This window comes from Thunnus albacares, chromosome 12 (genome assembly GCF_914725855.1).
Source record: "Thunnus albacares chromosome 12, fThuAlb1.1, whole genome shotgun sequence".
In the NCBI taxonomy this organism is placed as follows: Eukaryota; Metazoa; Chordata; class Actinopteri; order Scombriformes; family Scombridae; genus Thunnus; species Thunnus albacares.
Genome location: NC_058117.1, coordinates 13,580,465 through 13,607,402, shown reverse-complemented (window position 1 = coordinate 13,607,402; position 26,938 = coordinate 13,580,465). Strand labels below are relative to the sequence as shown.

The window sequence follows — 26,938 nt, the reverse complement described above, 5'->3', positions numbered from 1 at the left end:
CGCACAGGTGTAACCAATACATTAATCATGACTGCATTAACATTGCACTTGCGTATCTTCCGTGTTATGCCTCCAAATCCCCTCGTCATCCTCCCCTCTAAGACCATTTCTGCGGCAAAGTCATTAAATACACTGATGTTTTTTTTTTGTTTGTTTGTTTGCGTGTGTATGTGTATGTGTGTCCAATAGGATTTTTAGGCGAGTGCTGGCTTTGTATGAGGCACTCTTACGTAATGCTGGTTGTAATGCTGCAGGCACAGACTAACAGACCTGCACCTCCACCTCTGCATCTTTATGTCAGCCTGCATTTCTGTGTGTCTCTTACAGCCTGACTGTCTGTGGATCTGTCTCTCTTTCGCTCCATCTCTCTACATCCTAGTCTGTGTTACAGTATGTGCTTGAATATCCATCGACATATTTGCTAACGTTTTTGTCTGTCTGTCTTTGTGAGTCTCCGTTTGTCTGTCTCGTCGCACTGTTTGTGGACCTAACTCAGTCCAAGTCTTCAATCTTTGCTTTATTTTCTGGCTGTCTGTACATCTTCTCTCTCCATCTCTCACTTCTGATATAGCGTGCATAACAGAGTTAGTTCAGCTTGGTTGTGATATTCTTATGTAATACTCCATTTGCCTTTGCACTCTCCCCTGTTTCAAAGAAACACACACATACATCAGGGATGCACAGTTCTGAATAAAAAGGGAATCACTATTTTATTCATGTAGAATTTAGATTACCGTTTCCTCTCTCAAATTTTAACAGAAACCAGGTTTTAATAAAATGACTGCCTCTGTAATCTCTGTGGGTTTATGGGAGCTTGTCTGGTATGATGACACGCCGTTTAAGGTTCCTTTTTATGTTTGTATAGATTGACAGCAGGGATTTTCTGGTTATATTTTTGTGGTTTTCATAGTACATATTCTATTATGTGGTGACTTTTCAGGTGGTTGTATACTGTAAATTGTGGCGATGTGCAGTTTTGCAACAATCTCACACACACAGCATAGTCTTGTTGAACCAACTCAGGAACGGGAGGAGCGCTTGGTTTAAAGCAAAGGACCTCCCTGCTAATTCAAGTACTGCAGGATCACTGTCATGTAAGAGTAATTTCATAATAACATTAAGGTAGGAATCACAATTGGCATTTTTCTATGATTAATTGTGCAGCCCTTACACACAAATTCAGGATCATTTGTCCTACGATCACCAACATGAGGAGTCAGTCCTGCTCTATTGAATGCATCCAACCCCTGACCAATGAGTCTGTAAATGTTGATATGAGATACTACTTCAGTGTTACTGTATAGCCAGAAGTGTCTTTGAGCTGCTATAATCCAATAAACAGATAAAAAGTTACATTTCTCGTTGAACATGACAAAGGTCAAGCAAACAGACCTGGTCGCAGTTACATGAGCCAAAGTTTTGCTCACTGAAATCCGAATGATGATTCCTAGAGAAGAGTTTGCATGGTTTAAATGCTCTGCAGGCAGTGCTGTGGCACTGTTATTGGTTTCATGCTGTGGTTTCTATTGATTAAACTGTTTTAATTACTCCTACAGTTATTAAGAAAAACTTCCGGATTCCTAGAACCTACTTAACGTTATGTTGTTGGCATGCACAGATGTAATAGTAGGTAATTGGAAGTAGATTTTTTCAAACTGATAAAAATGAGTGAATTTCCTTCAAAGTCACCCGGTTATTAAATTTAAATGAGCCTTTATGTACTGATTGAACTCTTATTATTAGTGGAATAAAAGGCTCCATGTAAATGCAGCAATGCACTGACCTGCAACCCATGCCATGCTTGATAAGAATCCATGAACGAGTAGCAATGAAACTAATCCCTTGAGAACGATTACTCTCAGTGCTTCTCTGCATTGTCTGTATATATTACTGTGGCTATTGGTGCTTGGATGAACTGACCAGAAAGCAAAATGAGGGCGTTCAGTGAGACAATTTAAAGAATAGGAAGGAAGGAAGGGCGAAAGGAGGTATGTGTGTGTGTGTGTGAGAGAGAGAGATTGAATTGATTGGTGGTTAGAAGCGAATCAGTACTCTGGCTCGCTGAAAGCCACCTGTCCCCCCAGTTTCATCACTGCACATCACTGACTTCAACTGGCCTGAGCCTCCTCTGCTCCCTGTGCCGCCGGGCCTGCGGTGCCCTGTTGTTGCAATCATTACCAGAAAAGGCTGTGCAATAATTAGTATATAATTGCAAAAATAAAATGATTTCACATTAATTGATAATAAAAATATTCATTAGTTACTGCCCTGTGTAATGCAAAATTAATAAACACATACTGTGATAGGAGATTTTATCCTTATGGCCCACCACTTTAATTGGATGTCCGAGTCACAGAGAACACATAAACAAAAGCTAGTAACTGGAGCTTGAAGTATTGACATTTCCCTGTTAGAGTGGAACATAATAATCGAAGCAGACGTGGAACGGTGCTCACGCTGTCTGTCATGGTCAAAGTGCATTGAGCTTTCAGCTTTACGTGCCATTTATCGTGCTTTCCAGCTATCTCACAAAAAGCATTCACTGCAAAAAGAAGCAAGAAGAAGAATGTTAACACATCACTACTTGGCTGCTGTTAAATTACTCTGTTAATTGTGTCTGTGTTTAAGCATTACAGGGTAGTTACTTAAAAGGTACTTTGAGGAGGAGTCTCAGGTTTGGATAGAGGATTATTGTGTCCAGTGGTGCTAGGATTAACTAACGCCATTAGAGCATAACAAACAACTGTGTGTATGCATGGCCTATATTAGCCTGTACAGGGAATCAGAGAGCAGATGGGTCTGCCACGGTTTGTAATGCTCTGTTCACTTAACTTGAGAACCGGGGCCTTGCATAGCCCCTGCCACACACACACACACACACACACACACACAAACAAACGCACACAAATGAAGAAACCAAGAGCAACAAACCCACGAAGTTTGAGTCCAATGATCTGTTTATTGCAACACTCTCTGTCGAGACAATTCCTCCCGTCCACACAGTATTAAATCATGTTGGAATCAGTGAGAGTACTGACAGACAAACCCAAACCACCATTGCAGAGTCAGTTCCTCTGCCTGTTGCCATGGCTACCTCTTCCCCAAGACAATATTTATTTAAAAACATAATGTTATGCATTAATTTAACTGTTGAGCTCTAATAGAAAGGTGGTGTTCTTGTTTGTGTGTGTGAGATTAATGAGTGGGAGAGACAACAAGTACCACACAATACAGTATGTCATATACTGTACAGTGTGTGAGCGTTGTAGTGACTCCACTGGGAGATGAAGGGCTTTACATATCACTTTATAATATCAGCTCTGTTCACTAAGCCCTGTAAGTTACTTTTGCTAAACCAAGGTCCTTGATTGCAGACAGAAACAGACAAAAACAGGTTTCAAGCCAGTGACTGTCAACTGTGTCGGCTGAAATGAAAACCGTCACTTGCAGATTTTGCTAGCAGAAGCGAGCTAGCTAATTAGGGCAACATTAGCGGGATCAGTTTGTTGTCTACCTCTGGCTGACCTCTAAATGTTTCCAGCTGACATATTTTTAAAAGTGATTCTCGTCAAAGGGGTCTTAAATATGTACTTGATCTCAATACACATGATATCGAGCGGAAATACTGAAGCTAAATTCAAAGCAAAAAGTCAGCAGCTGTGTAACATTAAATAGGGAAACAGCTTAGCTACTTAGCTTATGTGCTTGTTCATATTTTCACTTTTATCATTAAAAGAAGTCTGTTTAGCAAATGTAATGCTATTTCAAGGATCATTGGATGTGGTTGCTGGGACGTAATCGTCCATAAAGGATAGATTCACAATTTTTCAAGCTTCTTAAAACAATAGTAAAGTATGTACATTGAAACAGATTTTGCTCGCTGTAATCATCCCTCCTGTTCGTACTGACCATTAGAACATCCCCTCCTAATGCGCTTACAATGTTAGTGATGGCGGACAAAATCCACAATCCTCGTTTTGAGCATAAATGTATGTGAAAGTTTATCTGAAGATAATATGAGGCTTCAGCCGTCTGAGTTAGTCGAATAAAGTTAGTAAAAAAAAATCCCTCTTTGTGTCTTGATGGACAGTGTTTTACTGTTTAGCTGCATTGGAAGGATTGTAACAAAAATTTGGCATTAAAAAAAAGTAGATGGATGTTATATTTATTTGACTAATTTGGACAGCTGAAGCTTCATATTAGCTTCAATTAAACTTTTAAATACATTTATGTGCAGAAGGAGAGCTGTGGACTTTGTCCCCCATAACTTACACTGAAAGTGTATTATGAATCTCTTAATGGTCAGTATGAACCGGAGGAATGATCACAGCAAGAAAAACATGTCAATGTTTGTTTGGGCACCTGACTATTGTTTTAGTAGAGACTTGAAAAATTATGAACTTATCCTTCAAAGTCAATAAAAAGCAGGACAGAGCTGCTAACTTCATCCTTTGACTTATATACCCATAAAGTAATGTAGTTAGTAAATGATGTGTTTCTTAGTCTTGTAAGTAACAATGGGTTACTTAGAGGTAGGCAGTAAGATAATTCAGGTCTGGTCATGCTAATGATCACATCTTATGTTAGAGCTCTAACTGCCACCAGATTAACAGACAGTTTCATTAATTGCTTACATGTTGGTTTTGTGATTTTTAGTCAAGAAACAGCTGTAAAAAAAACAAAAAAAAAACCAGGCAAAACCCTCCAAACTCTTTGAATGCAGAGTATGGCTTTTACTACAGCACACAGCTTCGGCATGTGGAGAAAGCTTGACAGGCCTGCCGTGCCTAGTTACGGTTGCTAAGCTACGATTGGACAGTCACTGTTAAGGGAAGGGGGTTAGCGAACTGTCAGTTTACCTGCTAATGGGTTCACGAAAAAGAAGGGGAAAAAAAAGAAAGACAGAAACGAAGGAAGGAAGATTGGGAGAAAAGAGAGAGTTGAGCTGCAGATTTTCACAAATCCCACTGTTGGGAGACTTTCCAGACCTTGTGTTCCCATGCAGATTAAATCCAGCACACACACACACACACACACACACACACACACACACACACACACACACACACACACACACACAGAGTACACATATTTAAACTATGTCACCCATCACACATAAACCCGAGCCGGCTGAGAGTGCGACGCATGCTGTCACGCTCTCCTTCAGGTCGGCTGTGTGTCCATACTTGTCCCAGCTGATGAGGTTTCCACAGTCCCTGTAACAAGACATAGCTCTTAGTTTAAAGAGCACAAGTCCCATTTGCCTGCTGTGCTGTGCATAATGCTCGGATAATAAATGCGGTTAATGTCACAGTATGCTGCTTATGAAGCTGATGAGTGCTCAGTCCATGACTATTTGATGATGAGAGAATCTGAGTGTCTCTGGTTTTTACACTGCGCAGTTACACTTTTGAAACACTGACACATCCACCGCGTCATATCTCTCGTCTTTTGAGTCTTTGTTTTTCTAATTTTTCTCAGTATTCCTCATTCATGTAGATCATTTACTCTTGTGTGTGTAATCTTGCTGTGTACGTTTCTGTTCCTTTCTTTTTTAAGTTATTAGTAAAATGTCTCGCTTTTCACTTTCCTTAAACTGCTTTTTGACTCTTTCTCCTTTGCACTCTCTGCTGCTGCCTTCTCTTTTTTTTCTTCCTTTAAGAGGCTCCTCACGACTCATGGCAACTACTCTCACACCTCGCATCTCATGTCCTTTTCTTCCTCCTGTGCATGCTTTGGTCTGTTTCTATACCCGTCTACATGTATGTCTTTCTGTCTCTTCCTTTAGCACACAGTCTTTATGCTCTTTATCCCTGGCACCGACCTCTCCTCTGGAGTCTGTATCTCAGGTTACATAACACATAGATAGAGGTGGAGGGGAGGAGGGTGGTGGAAGTAAGGAAGAGGGGATGGAGGAGGGGAGGAAGATACACTGCTACTCTACTGAGAAGCCTGATGTTGGCATCTGTCTGAGCAATTGATGCTTGACATGACACAATCAGGGTCTTTATCTTTTTGAAAATTATAAACTGATCTGTGTGTGTATCTTCAGACTTTGTGGTTATTTGCATTTTATCAACACACTTGTTTTTTATGTAGGTGTTCAGATAATCTTCTCCTCCTCATAAGGCATGTTGTGTTTGTGTAAGCGTGTAGCCTTTGCCGTGAGTCTGGCTCATTTTCATCTTCAGGAGCAGACATCTGGACTGCTCGTCCTCTCCTCCCCCTTCTCCTCCTCCCTCTCTCATCCCCTCATCATCTCATCTCTATCATGATTACACTTTGCCTCGTTGACCTGCGATGATGTAACTACTTTTTGGCAGCAGACTTTGCCCTCACCCAGCATTATATTCTGCATCTTTCTGAGAACTGCCCCCCTCTCCGTCTCTGCCTCGCTCTCTGACCATTTTTAAGGACTTAATCTTGTTCCTAATGCATTTCAATGGCGGTGAGGGGAGGAGTGAACGAGATTGAAGGGGGGAGAGAATTCAGGAATGTTCCCAGATGATTTGGTGCTCCAGCTATGTAACTAAAAGACTTAAAAAAAAAAGAAGAGTGGTGAGAAGTTGTGTGGAATCTGAATGTTGCTCCTGTTAATAAGAAAAAAGATGATGGCTAATTGCATTTAGCCACTACCACAGCTTCTGTGTCACTTGCTATTGATTAGTAAGGATGAAATAAAACTAAATAACCCCACTCCCCTTTCCATTTTTTTCATTTATTATATTCAGAGGTAGAATTTAGATGTTGACAGTCACCCAACATTAAAACATATGTCAGACTCTCACTAATTTGGTATTACAGTGTCCACCAGCTGAAGCAAACTCTGGATTTGTGTGGAATCACTTGTCGCTCATTGCTTCTGTTTGTTTGTAGCGGGAGGAGGAATGAACTTCTTACCAAATGCGGCGTTTATTCTTACTTTGTCATCCAGGTATGTTTGGTGACGTAGGAATTGGAGTTGCAACGATTAGTCGATTGACAGAAAATTAATCGGCAACTACATTTTTCAAGCAAAAATGCCAAATGGTCACTGGTTCAAGGCTCTCAAATTTGAGAATTTGTTGCTTTTGTTGGTATTTTGGGGTTTAGGACTGTTGGTTTTACAAAATAAGACATTTGATGATGTCACTGTGGACTCCAGGATATTGCGTATTTGATTCTACTTCTGATTCGCCCAGTCCTGTATAGACGTTTCGTTTTACTTGACTATCAAGGATGTAATCACAAGATTGTCATAGTCCTACAGTAAGTACCACTGTGAGTGAAGATCAGTGTATGATTGACAGTTTAAGAGACAGTTTGCAGGACGCTGTAATTGCTGTAGAAGTGGAATATCACAAATGAGATCTGAGATGTATCTTGACACTAATCTTAAAAACTGGTCTCCAAGTCGCCCATTAATTAAGCATGAATTATACATGATGCACCAAATGTTCAATTTATACTTGACAGTGACACCATTTATCCCAAAATGGAACAAAGGTGTATATACAGTACTTTGGGAAACTGTTACTGAATGTTAAACTTTAATTTTGGACCTTTATATTTTATATATGACTATTTAATATAATTATGATATAGTGTATACTATATACTCCAATTAGTTTGTAATTTTATCACCTTTTTATTCACTGCAACGTCACAAAGAAACACACACATTGCTTTGTGAACACCTTCCCTGTCACCACTGTAATCCTACTCCCCAGCAGTCTCAACCTTAACATGACACAGTTCCTGGAGTGGTGTGAGCTCTGTCACAGATCAACCTCCTGGGCCAGGAAATGAGGTCCCATGTCATCAGAGGACTCTCAGTGTGTTGACCTCCACACAGGGACACAGCAGGATGACATCACCCTCTGCTCTGCTCACACATGCTGGCTCGGTTTACTGTTTAGTTTTTGAATCTGATTGTCATTGACTGCTAGACAGCTCTTGGCCTTGGCAACTCATAGTCTTTGCACACATATTCATGAATGACTGTTTGATTGCAGAGAGAAGATTGGCTGTTCAGCTGTTCGCCCACGAATGCTGATTTTAATCTGCATCCATTTGTGTGTGTGTGTGTGTGTGTGTGTGTGTTTGCACTTGCACATGTGTGAGTGTATTTGTATTACAGGCTTGTTGAGGGCAGGATGGGACTGAAGATGAAGGACTGCTGTTATGCTCTATTATGAAGGAGACTGGTTATTATAAAGCAAAGCTCTTTCATTTACGGACTTTTCAGGGCCAGTCTGAGCATTCATATTTGTACTTAAGTGAAAAGTACTGTGTGACATACAGATGTAAAAAATGTTCAACATTGGCAGACAAAGTATGAAAAAGTATAACTCATACTCCAGGGATGGTAGTGTCTGTCCACCACTTTGGTTCAGACTGAAATATCTCTACAAATATTGGATGAACTACCATGAAAGTTAAGTACAGACGTTAATGGACTCATAATGACTTTGGTGATCTCTGACTGTTCATGGTTTTAGGCCTAATACCTGCAAATCTAGTGACATTCCCATCAGCCTCAGCTGTACTTGGTGTTTAGTACTAATTAGCAAATGTTAGCGTGCTGACGAACAAAACTTAGATGGTGAACATGGTTAACACTGTACCTGCTAAACACCACCATGTTAGCATTATTGTGAACAGCCTCACGGAGCAGGTAGCATGGCTGTAGATGCTTAATATCGTTAATGTTTTATGGCCCCCTGGTTGCCTGGGACCTTTAGCGGCTCTTTAGGCCCCTTTGCATGCTTCTTACGCTGGGCTCCACAAACATGTTCACCCGCAAACCTCTTCAAGTGTGTAATTGGAACCAGCATGCGGACCCAGCAGATGCCTCTCACAATCTGAAACATCATGGTTTCTGTCCACTGTTCCTTGTCGATGATTGAGTTGTTCGTCTGTTGGTCCCTTGACCCAATCACCTCCTCTTCAGTCTCCTTCCAAAACATACAGTTATCAGATGACCAAGTATTTTTAAAGACAAGAAGAACAAAAAAGCAAGTAGGAAACAAACAAACATGCTGTACCACAGTGACATACAGCCACTGTAAAAGTTCCTGCCTTCTCCTACAGTGGCCTTCATGTATGCTCGCTGTAGATTTGTCCACCGTACCTACCAGTGTTGGAGAGGAATGGCAACTTCTGCTCGGACAAGTGTATGACTCGGCGTGTATGTACACAATAATTGTTGCAGGCAGTGTGCACAGATCCGCAGAGGAGATGGTATGTAGGTTTCTGCAGGGAGCATGCTGAGAGCTTTTATTGACTTCTGCATCAACGTGGAGCAGTTGCAGGTATCTTTTGTCTAAAAATGTTCAAATTTGTGCACACCCTGCACAGGTTTCATACAGTTTAAGCAAAATAAAGACATAATTATTTTCATTTGGGTAGTTTTCTAGCTAGTATCTTGGCTACTACATTCAACTAATAAAAGGTGAGTTTCCGTTTGATTATTTAGCAATGGCTGGCAGTTAGCATTAGCTCTGCTCCTCAGGTTCACTTCAGGCACTTTCCCCTCCGGGATTATTTTCCTGTCTCGGTCGCATTGCCATCACTCTGGCACCGCTGAACCTTCTGGTAGAAAATATAAGGTCTTGGCATTACTGTCAGTTGCCTTAGAGAGTTGGATTTGTTCAGGTTTCTGTGTTTCTGACAGAGAACCTGCTGTGGTTGGTCAACACCACCTATTGGTAGATTCACTTGACTCAATCCAGAAAATCCCATATTGTTTAATTTAAACAGATTAGTAGTGACGTGCACACACACACACACGCTCTGTTCAGTGAGTCCTTATAGCTGTCCTCTTTTCAAAACAGTAACGTTGTGTGTGTGTGTGTTCACTGTGCACAGTAACATTAAATGTTAGCCTATGCATATAATATCAATCTAGATAATGTCACATATCTGGATTTCATACCAAGATCAATGTTGTTGAATCATTACAGCTAAATATTAGCAACCTGAATCAGCTGTATATTTGCTGTCTTGAACACACCCCATTCCTCCTGCAAATGAATGACTTGTATCACTCACTCATGAATTCATGATTATATTATGTAACTTTAAACAAATAAACATATTTATTTGTTACATTTTCTTTTCCAAAGTTAGGAAAGCAAAGTCAAGCCTGATGTTGCCTTACACATAAAAGAACGATCCCAGTCTCTTCCACTCAGTGAGGCATACAGCTGATTAATTAAACACTGGTATCAGATCAGTTCTCGGTATCGGCTGATACACAAAGCACAGGTATTGGTAAGTCAGATCGGTGCATCCCTACCAACAACACAACATGTTGGAATATAGTGGTAGAAATATTGTCTGTATATGTGGTGTGCATATACATATGTCTGTTATTGCATCACTTCTGTTTCAGCTGCTGTATTTCTTGTACTCATGTGCCCATGTGTGATTCAGATGTCTGTTTTCTGGTATTTTAGTAGGGATAATGTACCTCTTTATCAGCTCATGTTCAATGGTTCAGCAAATATTTCATAGCCTGAAAACAGTGGAGCCCCTCTTGCAACCTGCTGTCTATCTGGGCTGTGAGTGTGTGTCGATGCCTGTGTATGTATGTGTGTGTGTGTGTGTGTGTGTGTGTGTGTGTGTGTGTGTGAGTGAGAGAGTCAGGCAGTGGTAGCAGTGGGTCCAGGATCGGTGCCAGGCTCTTAGCCTTAGCTTGGCAGTGCCTTATCAGCACTCTCAAACAAGAGTGTGTGTTTGTGTGTGTGTGTGTTGAGACTTGGGACCTGTGCTGGCTCTCTCATGAAGTATGCAGTTGGAGTCAACGCTGCAGCAGAGATGCCTAATAGAGAAAGCAAGAGAGAGTTAGAGAAAGACTCTGAATACGTCATACCAGCGGCTCACTTCCAGCCTCTCTTCTCCCCTCTTTATCATTGCAATTACTTCTTTTCATGCTCGTCTATCTCAGCCTGCCCTTCTTCCGCATCTCTTCCCTTTCACTCTCTACCCCACCCACTAAATTCCTCCGCTCTTATCCTCATTCATAGCCCCAGCCATTCACATCCCTCGCTCTCCCAAATTTGAAAGTCATTCATACCTCTCTCAATCCCCTGCAGCCTGGAACACAGAAAGAGTTGTTCAGAGTGTCAGCAGCCCTCCTCTCACTGCAGGTAGCCTCAGAGCATCATGGATATTACCACAGTGACATTCACCACTTCCCTTGCAGTTCCTGTTCCTATGACCATATAAGTACTTCCTCTGTGCTGTGTGAGTGACATCACAGTGTTGGTCTGAGTTGAGCAGTTGCTGGAGGCACCAGTGAAAGGTCAGACATCCCCCTCCCCTTGTTGGGAGATACCAACCACATAACTTCCATGTCACTCACACACAGTCTGACTTCTCCTCATGTCCTCCTTCTCACCTCCTCCACTTCTTGTTTCTTGCTTTTTTTCTCATGGACAAAGAACACCCAGTTCCTGCCAAACAGGAAGTGGTCCAGATTCAGATTCAGTGAGAACAGACCATTGTGTGTGTTTTCAGTGTGTATATCTCATGCTGCACATTCCGGTCCGGTCCAGTCCAGTTCTCAGTCACTGGAGCAGCAGATGCTTGCAAGACGACCTTCCTTTCTCCATCCTCTCTTAAAAATTGGAAGATATGAAGACAAAAACTGAATCACAAAATATAACCAAATAGTTTCCTTATGAAGTGTCAGACAAGCTGGTATACTGGATGAATCAAAGTGTGTGTGTGTCTGTCAAAGAGAGATGGAGAGTTGAAAACCAGAGGAGAGGATGAAGCATGCAGCATTAATCACCATCTTGATCCACCAGTCTGTCTCAGAGGCTGACTCACTCTCCGTTAGCAACTTCACTGCTATCAGCCGCTCACTGGTGGCCCGAAAAAAGACCGCAGCCACCATATCATGTCAGTACAAACTACAGTAACTATTTTGGAGCTGAAGCACAGTCAGAAAATCTACAATTCTGAAAAGACTGAACCTTTTTTTTTTTCGATCGTATGTAGGGCAATGTGGAATCTGCACAAAGCTGCCATTGTGTTTTGAAGTACTATTTCCACACGTACATTTGTTTCGATATGTTTTGTTGTTGCTTCATAAATTGTTAACACCTGCACCATTTCAGTGTAGAGGCAGACAGCAGGTGTAGCCATTTAGCTAGCTGACACAGATGTTAATGGGCTATCAATGAATGTCATTTAACGACTTAGTTTATGCACTGCCACACTGTATAAACAAGAAAGGTTACGTTTAATGCAGTTAAAACATGAACATAAAATGTTTTTTTTAGTTAAATTTGTATTCACGGAAACTGACTGACAAGCCTATCAAAGTTGGTATTCACTGGCAGGTTGATCAAGAGCCCAGTATCCTCTTACTGCCAACCAGTTAGTATGGGATGGCGTGGACACAGTGTGACCATGTCGTTATGAAGTTTGGATTTGGGTTTATGGCTTGCCTCCATTTTTGGCATGTATTAGAGCCAGAAAATCCTTAAAAAACTTTAAGGAGCCATACTATAACTACATTTAATAGTAGTGTGTATATATTAATTTAACCAAGGCCAGAGCTGTGATTTATTCTTTATTAGGCTACAACTTATATTTATTATTAACAATGTCTTAACAAGCTAAATGAGGCAAATAATTATTCCGTTGATTTCTGCAGCTATGATGACGATTGACAAATATTTTCAGCTGTAGGTTCTAATTGCATGAGTTGCCCAAACTATAAAATGGCTGTATGGTTATTATGCTCTCTGCATACTGGTGTCTATACATTTTAAATTAGACCAATGATGGTTTGGTCAAGAAAGAAACACCACTCTGTGTAATTTTGACTTTTAAAAGTTGACTGTTAAGCGGTTCTTTCTCTTGATAAAAAAAGATGATTATGCTTTATACAAATGGATCTTGCTTGATACTATGTAAACCACTATTAATACAAGTTTCATTAATACAAGAAATGCAATTTAAATCAGAATTGGTTAGAAAAATCACTGTTAGATATTTTCTTCAAATCATTCTGCCCGTACAGTCTGCTCTTTAGTTGATAAAGAAATCTGTATTCCAGCAAAACCATTTCATGATAATGTGCAGCACATCCATCTAGAATCAAGTCAAAGATTATACAAACTAAATGTGATGCTGAATGATTGAGGGGGGCTCAGAGTGTTTCATGACACTGTGTGAGCTCTTGTCAGAGGACACAGAATTTCTAGCAGCGCCGCTGATTCAGACCTCAGAAACGGATCAGACTATGACACAATGACACTGCAGAGAGACATGCCATTTCCTCCTGCAGGGATCAATATGCTTGGTCAGCCATAAAGCTCCCACACTGGGCCTGCCCTCATCTGTAAAACTGGATCCATACTGCATAATCACACCAAGGTCAGACAACAGAGCCATTTACATATAGACGCAGGCACCTTGAACTGACAAACTCGCCTGCCAACCAGGCAGAAAATTAACCAGTCAAGTTTGAGCCACTGTGTGTATGTGTGTCTGTGTGTGTGTGTGTTTAAAACTTCAGAATACCTGTGCTTTTTCGGCCATTTCATCTTGTCACAGACGTGGTCTTGGTAGGTGGCTAATTGAAAATGCCTACTGCTGTTACCTTCTCTTTCCCCTCTACACAATATCGTGTGTGTGCGTGTCTGTGTGCGCGTGTTTATTTGTGTGTTTGTGTTCTTGTTCACAGCGTGTGTCAGACTATCCACCAACATTCACACTCACCGGGAACACAGATTTTGCCAAGTTTTGGCCTCATTTATATCTTACCTCAAACTAATGTAGAAAAGCCCACACAGTTTTTCCTGAGAGGCTTTCTGACAGGACAAAGTCATTGTAACATCTCTCTTATTATGCTGGTTATCATGAAATCACCTTCAGAGTGTTATGTCATACACTTAGTCTCCCTGACTTTGCCTAATCAGTACTGTTATCATGCGCTGTGTTTTCCTGCTGAGGCAGTCTGCACCAAATCCTTGTTACACGCAGCTACAAGGAAGTATCTGACAGTGACAGTAATGTCTCTGAGTCGTCTTCCTGAGCTTCATAAAGTGTGTTACTGTAGTGGGGAACGTTTGGGGTGTGAAAGAAAAGAGAGCTGCTTTTTCTCTAACTTGATGTTTACTGTATGTGTGTACAGCATAAAACACAGTACAGGTGAGGTGGATTGATCACAGATTAAAGGGAGCCGAAAAATGATTCCTGTAAACTTAATTGAGCATGCTTTCAGTTTTTTGCTGAATCACGACCTTCCTCTCTGCTGCTACACCACCACCACCAGCGACTGACTGACAGGTTAAAACGCTGCCAGTAAAGGAGAACAAACAGTACAGGAGGAGTGTGGTGTTACACACAAAAACACACACAGGAACATACTTTCTTGCTAGAACAGCCTGACGGAAAAATAAATATTGGTACGTCTGTAACTGACTCAGCGTGGCTTTAATGAATATCAAGTGAGAGGGGAAAGCTGTTGACAGACACAGCTGTTAATGCAAGTGTGCAAGCAAACAGACCCGGACACGCTTCTCCAGGGCTCTGCAACTCATGTTGGTAGTATGACCCGAATAGAGCTGTAGATTTTTTTTCCGCTGAAGTGATTAGACAGCAGGTTATTGAAACTGATTGAGGGAGCTGGTAATGGGTTTGACCTTGGGGTGAAATACCAGTTTATTTTCATAATGTGCGCCCCTCTTGTGCCAAATTTATCATACAGTTGGAATACTTGTGCTGCATCCTACCATGAGAAACTGCAAGCATGGTGCTGGCGATTTTCCATATGATGGGTGTGGCACGGTGAAAAGTTACAGTTACCTCAGTGATGTGTTGGAGGTTTGGTCTTCATCCAGACTGTAGCAAGAGGCTAATTAAGCTACAGACATACAGACATGAGACAAATTACAGAAAAACCTGATTAAGTGGAGAAGGATATTGAATGCAAATGACCAGAAGTTGGAGCACTTCCAAGGCTTAGATGGGAATGAAACTCTCTTGGTTGATTCATCAGTGCAAAATATGAGCAACTGTGTTAGAAAAGATCTGGTTCTTTGATTTAAAAAGTCAGAGTTACAACCCTTTGTACATAAAAACATAAGAAGAAAAGTTAACTACAACTCCCAAGATGCATTTCAGTAAGAAATGTCCAGTCCATAAGCCTAAAATTCTTTTACATGTGCAACTATCATTGAGCGGAAGCTAAAGATTATGCTGTGTGGGACATTTTTGGATGAGTTCAGCAACTATGGCAAAGTGTTTCGTTTACAGCTGCAGTGACAAAGTATTTTGAATTTGCATCAGCTCTGCTTTTGAACGTCCGACTGGCGGCTGAGGATCATGGGTACGGTAGTATTTTGATCCACCCACCATGCCAAACTGACAGAAAAAAAACATGATTTCTCAGAAACAAAGTTGAAATAATTGAAACACACAGCGATGACAAAAACCTATAGTATTGTTACATTTTCTTGGAGACTCCCATGTTTCTATGTTTAGGGACGTTGAGGATGTCATTCAACGAAAAGTTACAGAGGGGGAGATACTTCGAGAACCAGCATCTCCTCAGACTTCACATTTCTATGAGAGGTGACAGAATGGTTTGGTGAGTAAGTAGAATATGTGAATCATATGCTATGACAGATCTATGACCAGATCTTAACTCAATAGATTACCTGCAGAAGGTTTTGGTATGAGATATAGAATCAATGCTGTTCTGGCAGCGCAACACCTTACTGAGACACTTCATGTATGTTTTTTTCCTTAGTTTGTCATCCATCTGTATTTGTGACTAAAGATGCCAGGATATTGTGATGAGTGTACTTTGATATGCAGCGTGGGGTATTGATGGATCTAAGAGAGTTTTGTGCAGCCACTTCAGTGGGATGAAAACTGGGAGTGAGAGAGATGAGCACAATAGCCACTAGACGTGCTGTATAAATAGTTAATTGTGATCGCAGTTACTGATCTGCTTTTTTCATTGTATCATTATTTATCATTGTAAGGGAGATCATTTGTTGTCATTGTTCCTGGAATTACAACGGCTCACAACATCATCCTCAACAAGGACCTGATCTGCAGTGACACACCTGACTCATGCTGTTAGTGTGTGTGTGTGTGTGTGTGTGTGTGTGTGTGTGTGTGTGTGTGTGTGTGCCCCTGTTAGTTCTTCAGTTACACAGCAAGGGCAGATCAAATTGCATCATTTGGGCTCTGTACAACACACTCCTTCTGTCAGTTTCTCTCTCTCTCTCCTACTCATGTCACCCCTTTGCTCCTAGCTCGCCCACTTAGTCTGACAGCTGCCCACCCTTCATGGATAGAGCACTTTTTAGTGCTCTATTACTTACGATGGATAGAGCACTTTTTAGTGCTCTATCCATCGTACTTGATGTCCAGACTTTCACCACAGCACAGTAGTTTTTTTTCCGGCATTCGTTTGACCCTGCTGAGGACAGAGAGAGGTGCAACGCAGACAGTTTTGCAGCTTCCACAGTTGAGCGTTTTGTTTTGTTTTTTCTTTTTTTGTTAAGCAGAGGGTGAAGTATAAAGCACTCAGCTTTCCTTTTACAAAAAAAATTATGTGCAGCAAATGCTTGACTCGTGGTATTGTATGAAATCTGGCAGAGAAGGTAACAAGGCATAAATAGTGTTATAAAGAGGGTGGTGGGTGGCTTTCAATAACTGTTAGTTCTGGCTAAAAAGAGAGAAAAGATGGCTCTCTCTTCCCGTTGCTATTTACTAAGCCCCCGTTCCTGGTGCCTGTTGGTGTTTTGGATCCGAGAGAAGCTTTAGGCTCGATGCCACAACAAAGAGGCAGATTCATACAATGGAGTCCTTCCAAAAGTCCTCCATCACTCACACACACATACACATATATACACACAGGCTCACACTCCATCAAACAGTCACACTGTCACGGGCACACGCTTAATTATTCAGTCACTAATTATCTCGTATACCCGGTTATGTAACTGAGGTTGCTTTGTGAGTGGAGGGGGGGAGAAGAGACTCGTGAGGAGAAGTTGCCGGAAGAGTCGAGCTTTTGAGAGAATTTCATTTGGCCTCACTGCTGATGCAACTTCACCAGAGCATCTGAAACTGCTTGAAAAACATAAAAATAGAGAATATCTTTATCTGGTGTAAAATGGTGACAGAGAGGGAAAACGCACACTGAAACACACAGCGGCTTGTGTATTTAAATATACCTTCATCTTAAGTGGATGCCGGTCGATGATGTATGTACGAAATGTGATAGAGAAAGACATTGAGATTAGGAGAAAGGATTTAGGTGTATATCGAGTGAGAGATTCTCAGCTCCATGGAGACGAGGCTGGTTTCTCTCCTTCCTTTTCTCCTTCAACTCCCCTTTTCTCTCCCTTATCTTGCTCTAGTATTGTGTCGATTCTCCTGTCTGTCTTTTTTCCCCTCTTTTTTTTGGCCACATTTGCTCTGTTCTCAAATGATTTTTCCACTTCTTTCATTGCTTTCTTTGACTCACCATTTCTTTTTGAACTCTTTTCCTTTTCATGACTTCTCTTCCATCCTCACTGTTATTTTTGTTACCCCATGTGTGTCCTCTCTCCTGTGGTAGCTCATCTTCTTCTGTTCTTTCTACCTCTATCTGCTGTACTCTCCTCTCTTCCTGAGTCTTCTCCACTCTCATTCCTCTGTCTCTGTGTTAAGATGAATAAGCTGCACAAAATTATGCATTTTTAATAGGAAACTCAGCTGAAAGTTTTTAAACAGATCAATAAAGAGGTCAGTATGCTTCAAACGAAGAGCTTCAAATAAACCCCACTCTTCAGCTTTCTGATTTCAGAAGTGGGAGCCGCGTCCAACAATTTTGGTAACTTCCAACAATCCAACAACAATCTGACAAACACTGTCACTTCATGCAGTGGTTAGCCAGGTGTACAGAGGTGGGAAAGTGAGCTCTCAAGCTCTCTTTTTTTCCTATCACAAGTTGTGATAGGAAATGTGAAATGTGTGTTATCTCCATTTATCCAATGCATCATGTCTCAGTCATTTTTTATTATGCCAAGCTTTTTGTCTTGTCTTTGATTGTGGTCATTTGGAACTGCTTTATATACCTTTTGGTTTCTCTATTTTCCTTTAAGATGTGGTCGGCCCATTGAAGCACACTGCAGACTTCAGATACTATAGGTCAAATAGATTTTAAAATAGGTAATTTGTGTGTGTTTGTGTAAATGTCAACAAACAGTTATGCCTAATTAATCAGATAACGGGACCATAACTTAGAGGGAAAACAACAAGATGTAATTGGTTAAAACAAGGCCCAGCGTGATACTGTCTACTGTCATCATTGTCATGGTGCGCACACACAAACACAGACACACGTGCAGGCTTCTTGTGACCTGACATAACCACTCAAAGTCAGACTTTATCACACTTTATGCACAAAACTGCATCAACAGCCGTGGAAAAATTCTTCAGTTTCTCTTGGAAGAAACATGATGGGCTGCTTTGGGCTTGACTGATGTTTTTATTGGAGTTGCTGCCATTTTTGTAGCAGCTTGATAGAAATAAACTTACTTAAAGTCACATTTTCTTTTTTTTTAAAGGTTAACACACAAGTCAACACATTCAACCATACAAACATATACTTACTTACATCCACATCATTAATGCGTGTAAACACACAAACAAACCCGTCTCCACTTGGGCGCTTTTCATTTGTTGACATTTACAGTTGTTGCAGCTGAACTTTGTGAAGCGTCACCGTGGCATCAGTTTACCTCGGGCTAGCCCGGAGCTCGCAGGGTGAGCGGGGGCAGCGAGCTCGCTGTTGTTGCTAGAGCACATCACCTTTCATCAGCACTGGCCACAGTCCCCATCCTTGATGTGTCTAAATCAATCTGGGATGCTAATACATGCCCTACATGCCTCTGACATCATGGAGTTTCCACTGCTGGGTCTGGCTCTCCTCAGAGATAGCAGCTTTGATATTTCACCCCACTGGCACTCTCACAGGGGTTCCCCACCCACCACCCCTCCTGACCATATATGGACTCTAGAGAGTCGCTGTCTATGCGGAAGGAGGTCATTTGATAGCTCAAAGGTCAAATCTGCAACAGTTAATGTCGAGTAAGAGTCAAGAAACTGAACTGGAAATGAATGGAATGACTATAAAGGAAGCTTTAATCTTACTTGGCGTTTCTGGTGTGCAGATGGGCTGGTGTTGCATTGCAAATTGGGATGCGATTATGTGGTTTTGGACACATTTTTGAACACAGTATGGATATCCAGATATTCTGAGCAGCAGTCTCTTAATGGAAATTAAGATTATGCAAGCATTTCATTTCATGATCAGTTTTGTCTTACATTCACTAACGCACCCTCTCCAGTAATACAACTCCATACTCTTGTGCTATAAATGAGGCAAACACTATGTAGAAGTGTTGAATGGCATTATTCATTGTAGAAGGCAGGTGTCAATTATACTTTTAAAAGAGTTCTGCTATTTGCGAAACTGTCTTTCCTATTTTCATCTTTGTATGACATAAACTTTATGGATTGAATTAAGAACTAACTCTTCAGTGTCAGGAAAATACTTGCTTTTTTCCCTGGTGTTTGGTAGGCTGACCATGTGCAAACAGCAGATGCCATGATATTCCAGTGGATTATCTCAGAGGTTTCCTTTCCTGCGGGGTAAGAAGTCTCCCCACTGTGAGAGTCACATGTTGAGGTTTTTCTTGAATATCAAAGGGTTTGTCAGGTCAGTCATGCAACTTGATACCATTGTTGGATCAAGCATCTCTCAGACAGCAGAAAGGAACCACATCCATGTTTGGCCAACATTCCTCTCTGCATTAGCAGCTCATCGTCTTCTTTTCCTATTTAAAAAAAAAAAAAAAAAAATTTATGCAGAATTTCCTGTGTAAATGGACACAGAGAAACAACACTTTACTGATGATTGATGTTCACTGCAGTTTGTTTTTGCTGAGTGCAGTAAGTAAATAACTTATATAGCACCTTTATAGAGCAGATACGTCACAAAGTGCTTCACAGATGAAATACAGCATAAACATGCAAACAGACACAAAACACAATAAAACAAAAATTATTAGAAAATAGAAAAATTACACAGAGGCAAGTCTGAACAAATGAGTCTTGAGCTGCTTTGTAAAGGTGTCCACAGTGTCCACAGTGTCCACAGATCTTAAGTCCAAAGGGAGAGAGTTCCAAAGTTTAGGAGGCACAACCCCAAAGCAAAGTCAAAGCACAGTCTCATTTATTTTAAGCCTAGATCAAGGAACAACCAGCAAACCCTGATCAGAGGACCTTAGTAGATCTCTAATGTAAACAGGTGCATGACCATGCAGAGCTCTATAGGTGATCACCAGAACTTTGAATTGGCTTCTGAATTTGATGGGGAGCCAGTGAAGAGCAATCAGAATTGGTGTCACATGTGACCTTTTGGAGGACCTGGTCAAGAGTTTAGCAGCAGCTTGTCGGACCACTTGTAAACGATCCAGGGATGTTTTGTTGAGGCAGGTGAAAAGAGATTTACATTAGTTAAGACAGGATGATATAAAAGCATGAATTAACATTTCTATCTCTGCTTGAGACATAATGGGGCCTCAGTTTTGCAATGTCTCTCAGCTGGAAAAAACAAGAGCAAATCAGACAGTTGACATGTTGGTCCAGAGTCAGAGCCTGGTCCATACTGACACCTAGATTTCTTGTGATGGATTTAACCAACGAGGCAACAGACCCAAGACCATCCCTTATCCTAGGGACAAGACTAGGAGGGGCAGAGTGGTATGATACTTTTTAAGACCGGGTCTCAAATTTTCCATCACACACACACACAAACACACGCACACTCACACAGCCAGCAGAAGGAGGTGATATGACACCTCTAACTTTAGTCTGCCGCTCTGGATAATCCAGTTAGGATGTGCTCTCTGGCTATCAGGAGGTTTTTAGCTTCCTCTGCTTCCAGCTGGAGGAAAAAAAACAGACTCCAGGCTCCAGACTGGCCTGGAGTGGTCTGGTATCCTGAATAAACATCAGTCACATAAACACACATGGTTCATACACCCTGGGATCTCCCCACACACATGCAAACACGAAGCACACTCTGTCTGCTTTGGAGTTGCAGCAATGTAGGCCTATTTCTTTGTCTGTGTCTGTGTGCGTGTGTGTGTGTGTGTGTGTGTGTATAAAGATCAGAGGTTGTGGGGGGCACCACCTGATGTCACAGAGACAAAATGGGAGTAGTGTCTTTGATGACAGCCTGGCAACTATAATTATCGTGACAACCCCTAGGAATGAGCCGTCATGTGACACCCCTTCCTCGGAGCCGAGTGCATGGAAAAAGAAAACACACACACATAGCTGTGTCAGCGGGGAGAGCCCTTTGGAAACAATGTCTGGCGTGCTTGGGGATTTGAGAGAGGAGTGCAGCAGTGATTTAACCCACTCTGCAGAGCACCAAACGTGGGCATGAAATGAGACCTCAGACCCTCATTTTTGACCATAAACTGACCAGTGATGCCACCATTTTTCATGATGTCTCTGACCTTTTTTTAAGATGGAAGGAATCTCCAATGTTCCACAGACTCACAGCTTGTTTGTCAAGTTGCCTCCCCCTCCACACAACATGTATTTCCAAAGCTGTAGCTTGTTTTTGGCACCTATAACGGGAGCTTAAAGTTATCTAAAATAACCTGTTGAGCCTGTGTAATTCAACTCTGATGCATTCTCTCATATTCCAGCCATCCATAAAGAAAGTGCTCAACTATTTGAGTGTGACAAGCAGCACTGACATATTTTCTCCCTTGTTTTGAAGCCAACGTTACTGGGAGAGCCATCAGGGGACAGCACAGCTCCAGCCCTCTGATGTCCGACACACACACACACACACACACACACACACACACACTTGCATTCACAAGCAGCTAAAACACTCTGATATCACTTGTGGAGTGTATTTAGGAAAATGGGAGTCTACTACTTTGTTTGGCACATGCTTTTCTTTCTCCACAATGTTTTTATGTATCTGTGGCTACGCTTCCTACTCTCCTTGTCACGTTTCTGTCCTTTTCTAACAGCTGCTGCCTTTCAGTTGTTGGATGTATGTCTGTATGTGAGAATTTATGCCTGCTATGATTGTGCAACACAAGTTTTATTCAGCATGAACTGCACACATGCACACATCCAAAATACACACGCATACACACATACATGGAGCTTTTGGAGGCTGGTAATTATGGAAGCAGTAAGGTGATAACAAGCGCCAGCCACACATTTGCAGCAGAGGTGTCAATGCCAACGTGCTGCCGGAAGTCACAGCCCCACCTATCACATGCTCTCCTTCCCCAGGCAGATACTGTACCATTAAACACAGATGTACATGCACACACGCTAACTTTAATAAGTACAAGATAAAATGACCATTTCTTGCGCTAACGTACATGATCTTGACTTTGTGCCTCAACATGGTGCATATGTCTTCCTCCTCCTCTTTCCCTCTTTTTTTTTTTTTGCCTGTCGGCCTCCTCCTCCTCCGCCCACTCCTCCTCTTCCATCTTCACGATCTATGAGTCATCTGATCCTAAAGGTGAGATGCTGCATTCAGTAGATTATTTTCATCTTGTCTTGCTACATGAGAGGCTATCTTCACTTTTCTTTTGTCCTCTTTTATTTCACGGCCAGGCTATCGTCCATCTGTCACCCAGTGACAAGCTACAAGTTGAAACCTTGTTGCTCATGACAAATTTTTTTGCAGTCTAACGCTATGTGGGAATAGGCTGCACCGGCTGAACACACTTTATATGAGCCCCGTGTTGTCCTCTGGAGTGGCAGGTTTGCATCTCTGCTTGGTGCTCATGATTGAACCGCAGCTTGATCAAATAGAGACTGTGTGTGTGCGTGCTGGTCTCTGTCTCATCAATCACAGGAGGTGGCCCCAGTCATGGCAGTCTTTGTCATGATAGCAACTAGCTGTTTAATCCCATGTTGTAGCTATATTGATCACACCATCTCTTACTCATACCAAAAACATATTGGGGATTTGAATCATGAGAGACATATTGGATTTAGTCTCCCCTTCTCTGTTCTTGTTTCCTCATTTCCTCTTCTCCTGTTTTCTCTCCTAACTTGCCTCCTGTCCTTTCCTGTTCTAGCATCAACTCACTCTTCTTTGTCTCTTCTTTCTTTTCCTCCAGGTTGTGGAAACAGCAGTATGAGTGGTGACATGTACAGTGCTGGCTACCGCTCCATCACCAACATAGATTACTCCTCAGTGTGCATCAGTGCTATGAGTGCCAGACACAGCGACTGCCCAGGTATGACCTGGCATCAGATGGACGTCCGCCAGCTCTCCTTCCCCAATGAGTCCTTTGATGTCATCCTAGAGAAGGCTACACTGGATGCCATAATGGTGGAAGAGAAAACCCCCTGGGAGGTGTCCCCTGAGACCGCTGGTTTCATTCACAAGGCTCTCACAGAGGTACTGTTACAAATCTGTGTATCTTCACTCTGGTTAAATAACAGGGATTTGAGATCCTTGTATTTACTGGAAATTGTCACCAGAATTTCCTTTTCCTGGGAGAAATACCTTCAGGAACTGTGGAGTTTTAGAACATGTGTGCATGTTTGCGCTACAATGCAACTGTAACTGAAGTGGATCAACTTTACAGCTGCAGCAGTTTATTTCAAATTAGCTTTCATGCTACAATGGCAGCTGAAAGTTCAGCTGGTAACAAAGTAGAGTACCAGATCTGTAAATGAAAACTACGCAGGTGGTGGAGTGCAGAGTAGCATTCAACAGATGTGCATAAAACCGCCCAAACATCCAACAGCAGTGATCCCCTGCCTCAAACCACTGAAATAACTCACAACTGGTTGCATGCGACAGATTTTCTCTGCCTGCCGCTGTACGCAGTAATGAGCTAATAAACTAAGTTTAGCACTGAAAACATGGTCATACGCTCCCATGTAAATCCTCAGATGTTACAAAACTGGTAAGAAGATATGCTGACCATGATTAGCATTGTGTTTTCTTTCACCTCACAGATGATGTACTTTAAGATGAATTGTGTTTTGTTTTTTTTTTTAACCAAAAATATGACCTAACAAATATAAAATATAAGAAAATGAAAATTATCCATGTATTATATTATAATTTGTTGTTCTGTATAAAATCAAACTTCATTTATAGTGAGAAATCCTGTTTATTATGGGCAAAGAGTGATGTATTTCAGGAAAATAATAATTATAGAATCAAGGGAAAACATTCAACCCTAATCTTCACCTAACTCTACCTCACCTTTTTATATACAATATTTTACATTATATATCTTCATTGGTCTAAAACCTATCAGTCCAGTAACTCAAATTCAGGTCTGTGATTAGGTTTAGATGGATGGGGACCCTTAAGGGCTGTCCACACCAAGAACTATAACAATAACTATAACCATAACGATGTGAGAATCCACACTTATGAATAAAATTCTGTAATCAGTGGCGCCAAGCATGCACTGCGCGCTCCACCAGAAGGGTATGGGTTCACAGGTGGGTGGTGATTCAATGTGTTGCTCAGAAGTATTTTGGGACTCTAGTTGCTGTGATTTTCCAGTATTTACAGACCAAACTGCACTGACGGATGGTAGCAGACACTGAAGCGCGATGCTCAAAGGCACATAGACGACTAGATTTTATTGCGCTGTGGTAGGAACACACGGTATGAGCACAGATCTGGGGCCTAAAAGGGTCGTTAACTTTGTCATTTTTTTACATTATAATGGAGAACAAAGTTCCAGCAACATTGTATAATAAAGAGAGACAAACCTATCTAAAGAAATCACCTCTGGGTGTCAATCTGCGCCAGTGTGTCAGTCCGTGGTGAGAAAGGAGAAAACCCACATTAAAATAGATAGATATAAATAAAATCATCAGTCAGTTTCCAGATTGATATTTATATATTTAAGATGATATATGCAGGTCTTGGAGTTTTACTGGAAATGTCAGGCTTGATGGAGACCTTGTCATGCTGTATGGTTTCGGGGATGGAGTTTGCTGTCAGTGTTTCTATTGTTCATCGACTCGCTCTGAAAGTGATGCCAATGATATCATTCACCACTGTCGTTGTCGTTATAGTTGTGGTGTGGACTCCGCCTTCCACTTGAGTTAGAATGATTTTTAAAACTTAAATATTTATAGTTATCGTTAGTTCTTGGTGTTTACGGCCCTTAAGGATATAGCACCCAATTCCTAAAGAACCTGCAGTAAACTCAACCCAGTTTTGTTCAGTTTCAAACATATGAAGGTGACAATAAGAGCAATCATATCTGTTGCTGTGTCCTCCAAACATAGTTCTGTACAGTCTTTGCAACAATCTCTGGTTAAAAACAAAAAGTTTGGTTCCTAACATGTCACATACAGCATTACCTTATAAACATTTATATGGTACAGGATTTGGAAGATGTTTTTCTTTTGCATTTATTTTCTTGTGCGGTAGTAATACACATAACAAAAAAAACACTTGAAATATATACTGTATACTGTAGATTGCTCCAATTTCACTGATCTGTCCTCTACCTGTCATTACTGTACAAGCCAGAAGAGTCTCTACACACCTATACCATGATGATTTGAATGCATTACAATAGGAGTTTATCTGTAAATGACTTCTTCCTGACGGTGAAATGGGTAATAGTGGCACTTTACATTTCCACTCCATCTCAACAGCCCATCAGTTGACTTGCATGACGTTGAGTGCCCTTCAGCTGCTGACTGCGGCACTAACCACCGCTGTGTCAATGTGACAATGACAATGTTTTGGCCATTAGCCATGCTTGACCTTGACACACTAAGACAAGAGAACACCACTGTCAACTGAAGTACAGTAAGTGACTCCCAAGCTATGAATGGGGAAGAATTACTCATGATGCACTCCTGCTGCATTTGGAGCATTGATAAATTACTTACAATCCAAAGTTTAGTTTGTAATTACAGGTGTAGTCCAGGCATTTTGCTAACTCCAATACACAGACTGAATATATAATTACAGTAAATGCAACAGTGGAAAAGGTCAGAACGTGTGAATCATTTTAATGGAAGCATCTAGAGAGGACTAAGTGCATCTAATATTAATGCAAATTTATACAGAAAATATGAAGGCCCTTTTTAAAATCGTACATAACTGAAAATGCAATGGTACATCTCGGTTGAATATTCCACTAAAATTTTCAATCAGTAGGCTACCAGCCTCATGTTTATTATGATGATGACGATTTGGATTTGGCATCCAGTAATGAAGTAAATGAGTGCTGAAACAATTTGTTTTGATTATAGATGAATTCTTTCATCATTTCTCAGCAAAAATCTCCAGAATTAGCTGGTTCTCATTTCTAAAATGTGATTTATTTTATGCTTTTCTCAATTTTTTATAATTGCAAGTTGAATATCTTTGGATTTTGACCTGTAAGGTGGACAAAATAAGCGATTTGAAGATGTCACAGAGAATCTGGGAAATTGTGGTAGCATTTTTTAATATTTTCCTATATTTTAGAGACAAAGCAATCATCTTTCAATTGAAAAATAATCAAGAGATTAAAGGTACCTTGTTGAGTTTTTGACCACTAGTAGCACTGTAGAGAAATGTTTTTATGACTGGTTCTCATTTTGTTTTTCTCATGCATGTGCACATGTGACGCCATACACATTCCTGGCGCAGGAATAATGTCATTCCACTGATGGACGCTTTGTGGAAGTAACGCACAAAGAAACGTCGCAATGTGCGTTGAAGAAGACTGCAAGCTAGCAATGAAGAACGTAAACAATGTAGGCTATAATTTCTATGTTTTCAAAAAGCTGCTTTTCAATTGTTTTATGAGGAAGGAAATACATTCAACTCATTTGTTGTACCTCAGGGATACACACAATGCATTTTGGTCAGTAACACTAAATGTAAACATAA

The 26,938-nt window shown here is 41.1% G+C and overlaps 1 protein-coding gene across 1 annotated transcript in view; it reads left to right on the top strand.

The window, feature by feature from the left end:
- Positions 1 to 26,938, top strand: part of ece2a (endothelin converting enzyme 2a) — a 78,007-nt gene that overhangs the window by 15,638 nt on the left and 35,431 nt on the right. The window contains exon 3 of the mRNA XM_044369214.1: positions 23,184 to 23,467. Coding sequence (XP_044225149.1) covers positions 23,184 to 23,467 — 284 coding nt within the window. The remainder of the gene's footprint in view (positions 1 to 23,183; positions 23,468 to 26,938) is intronic.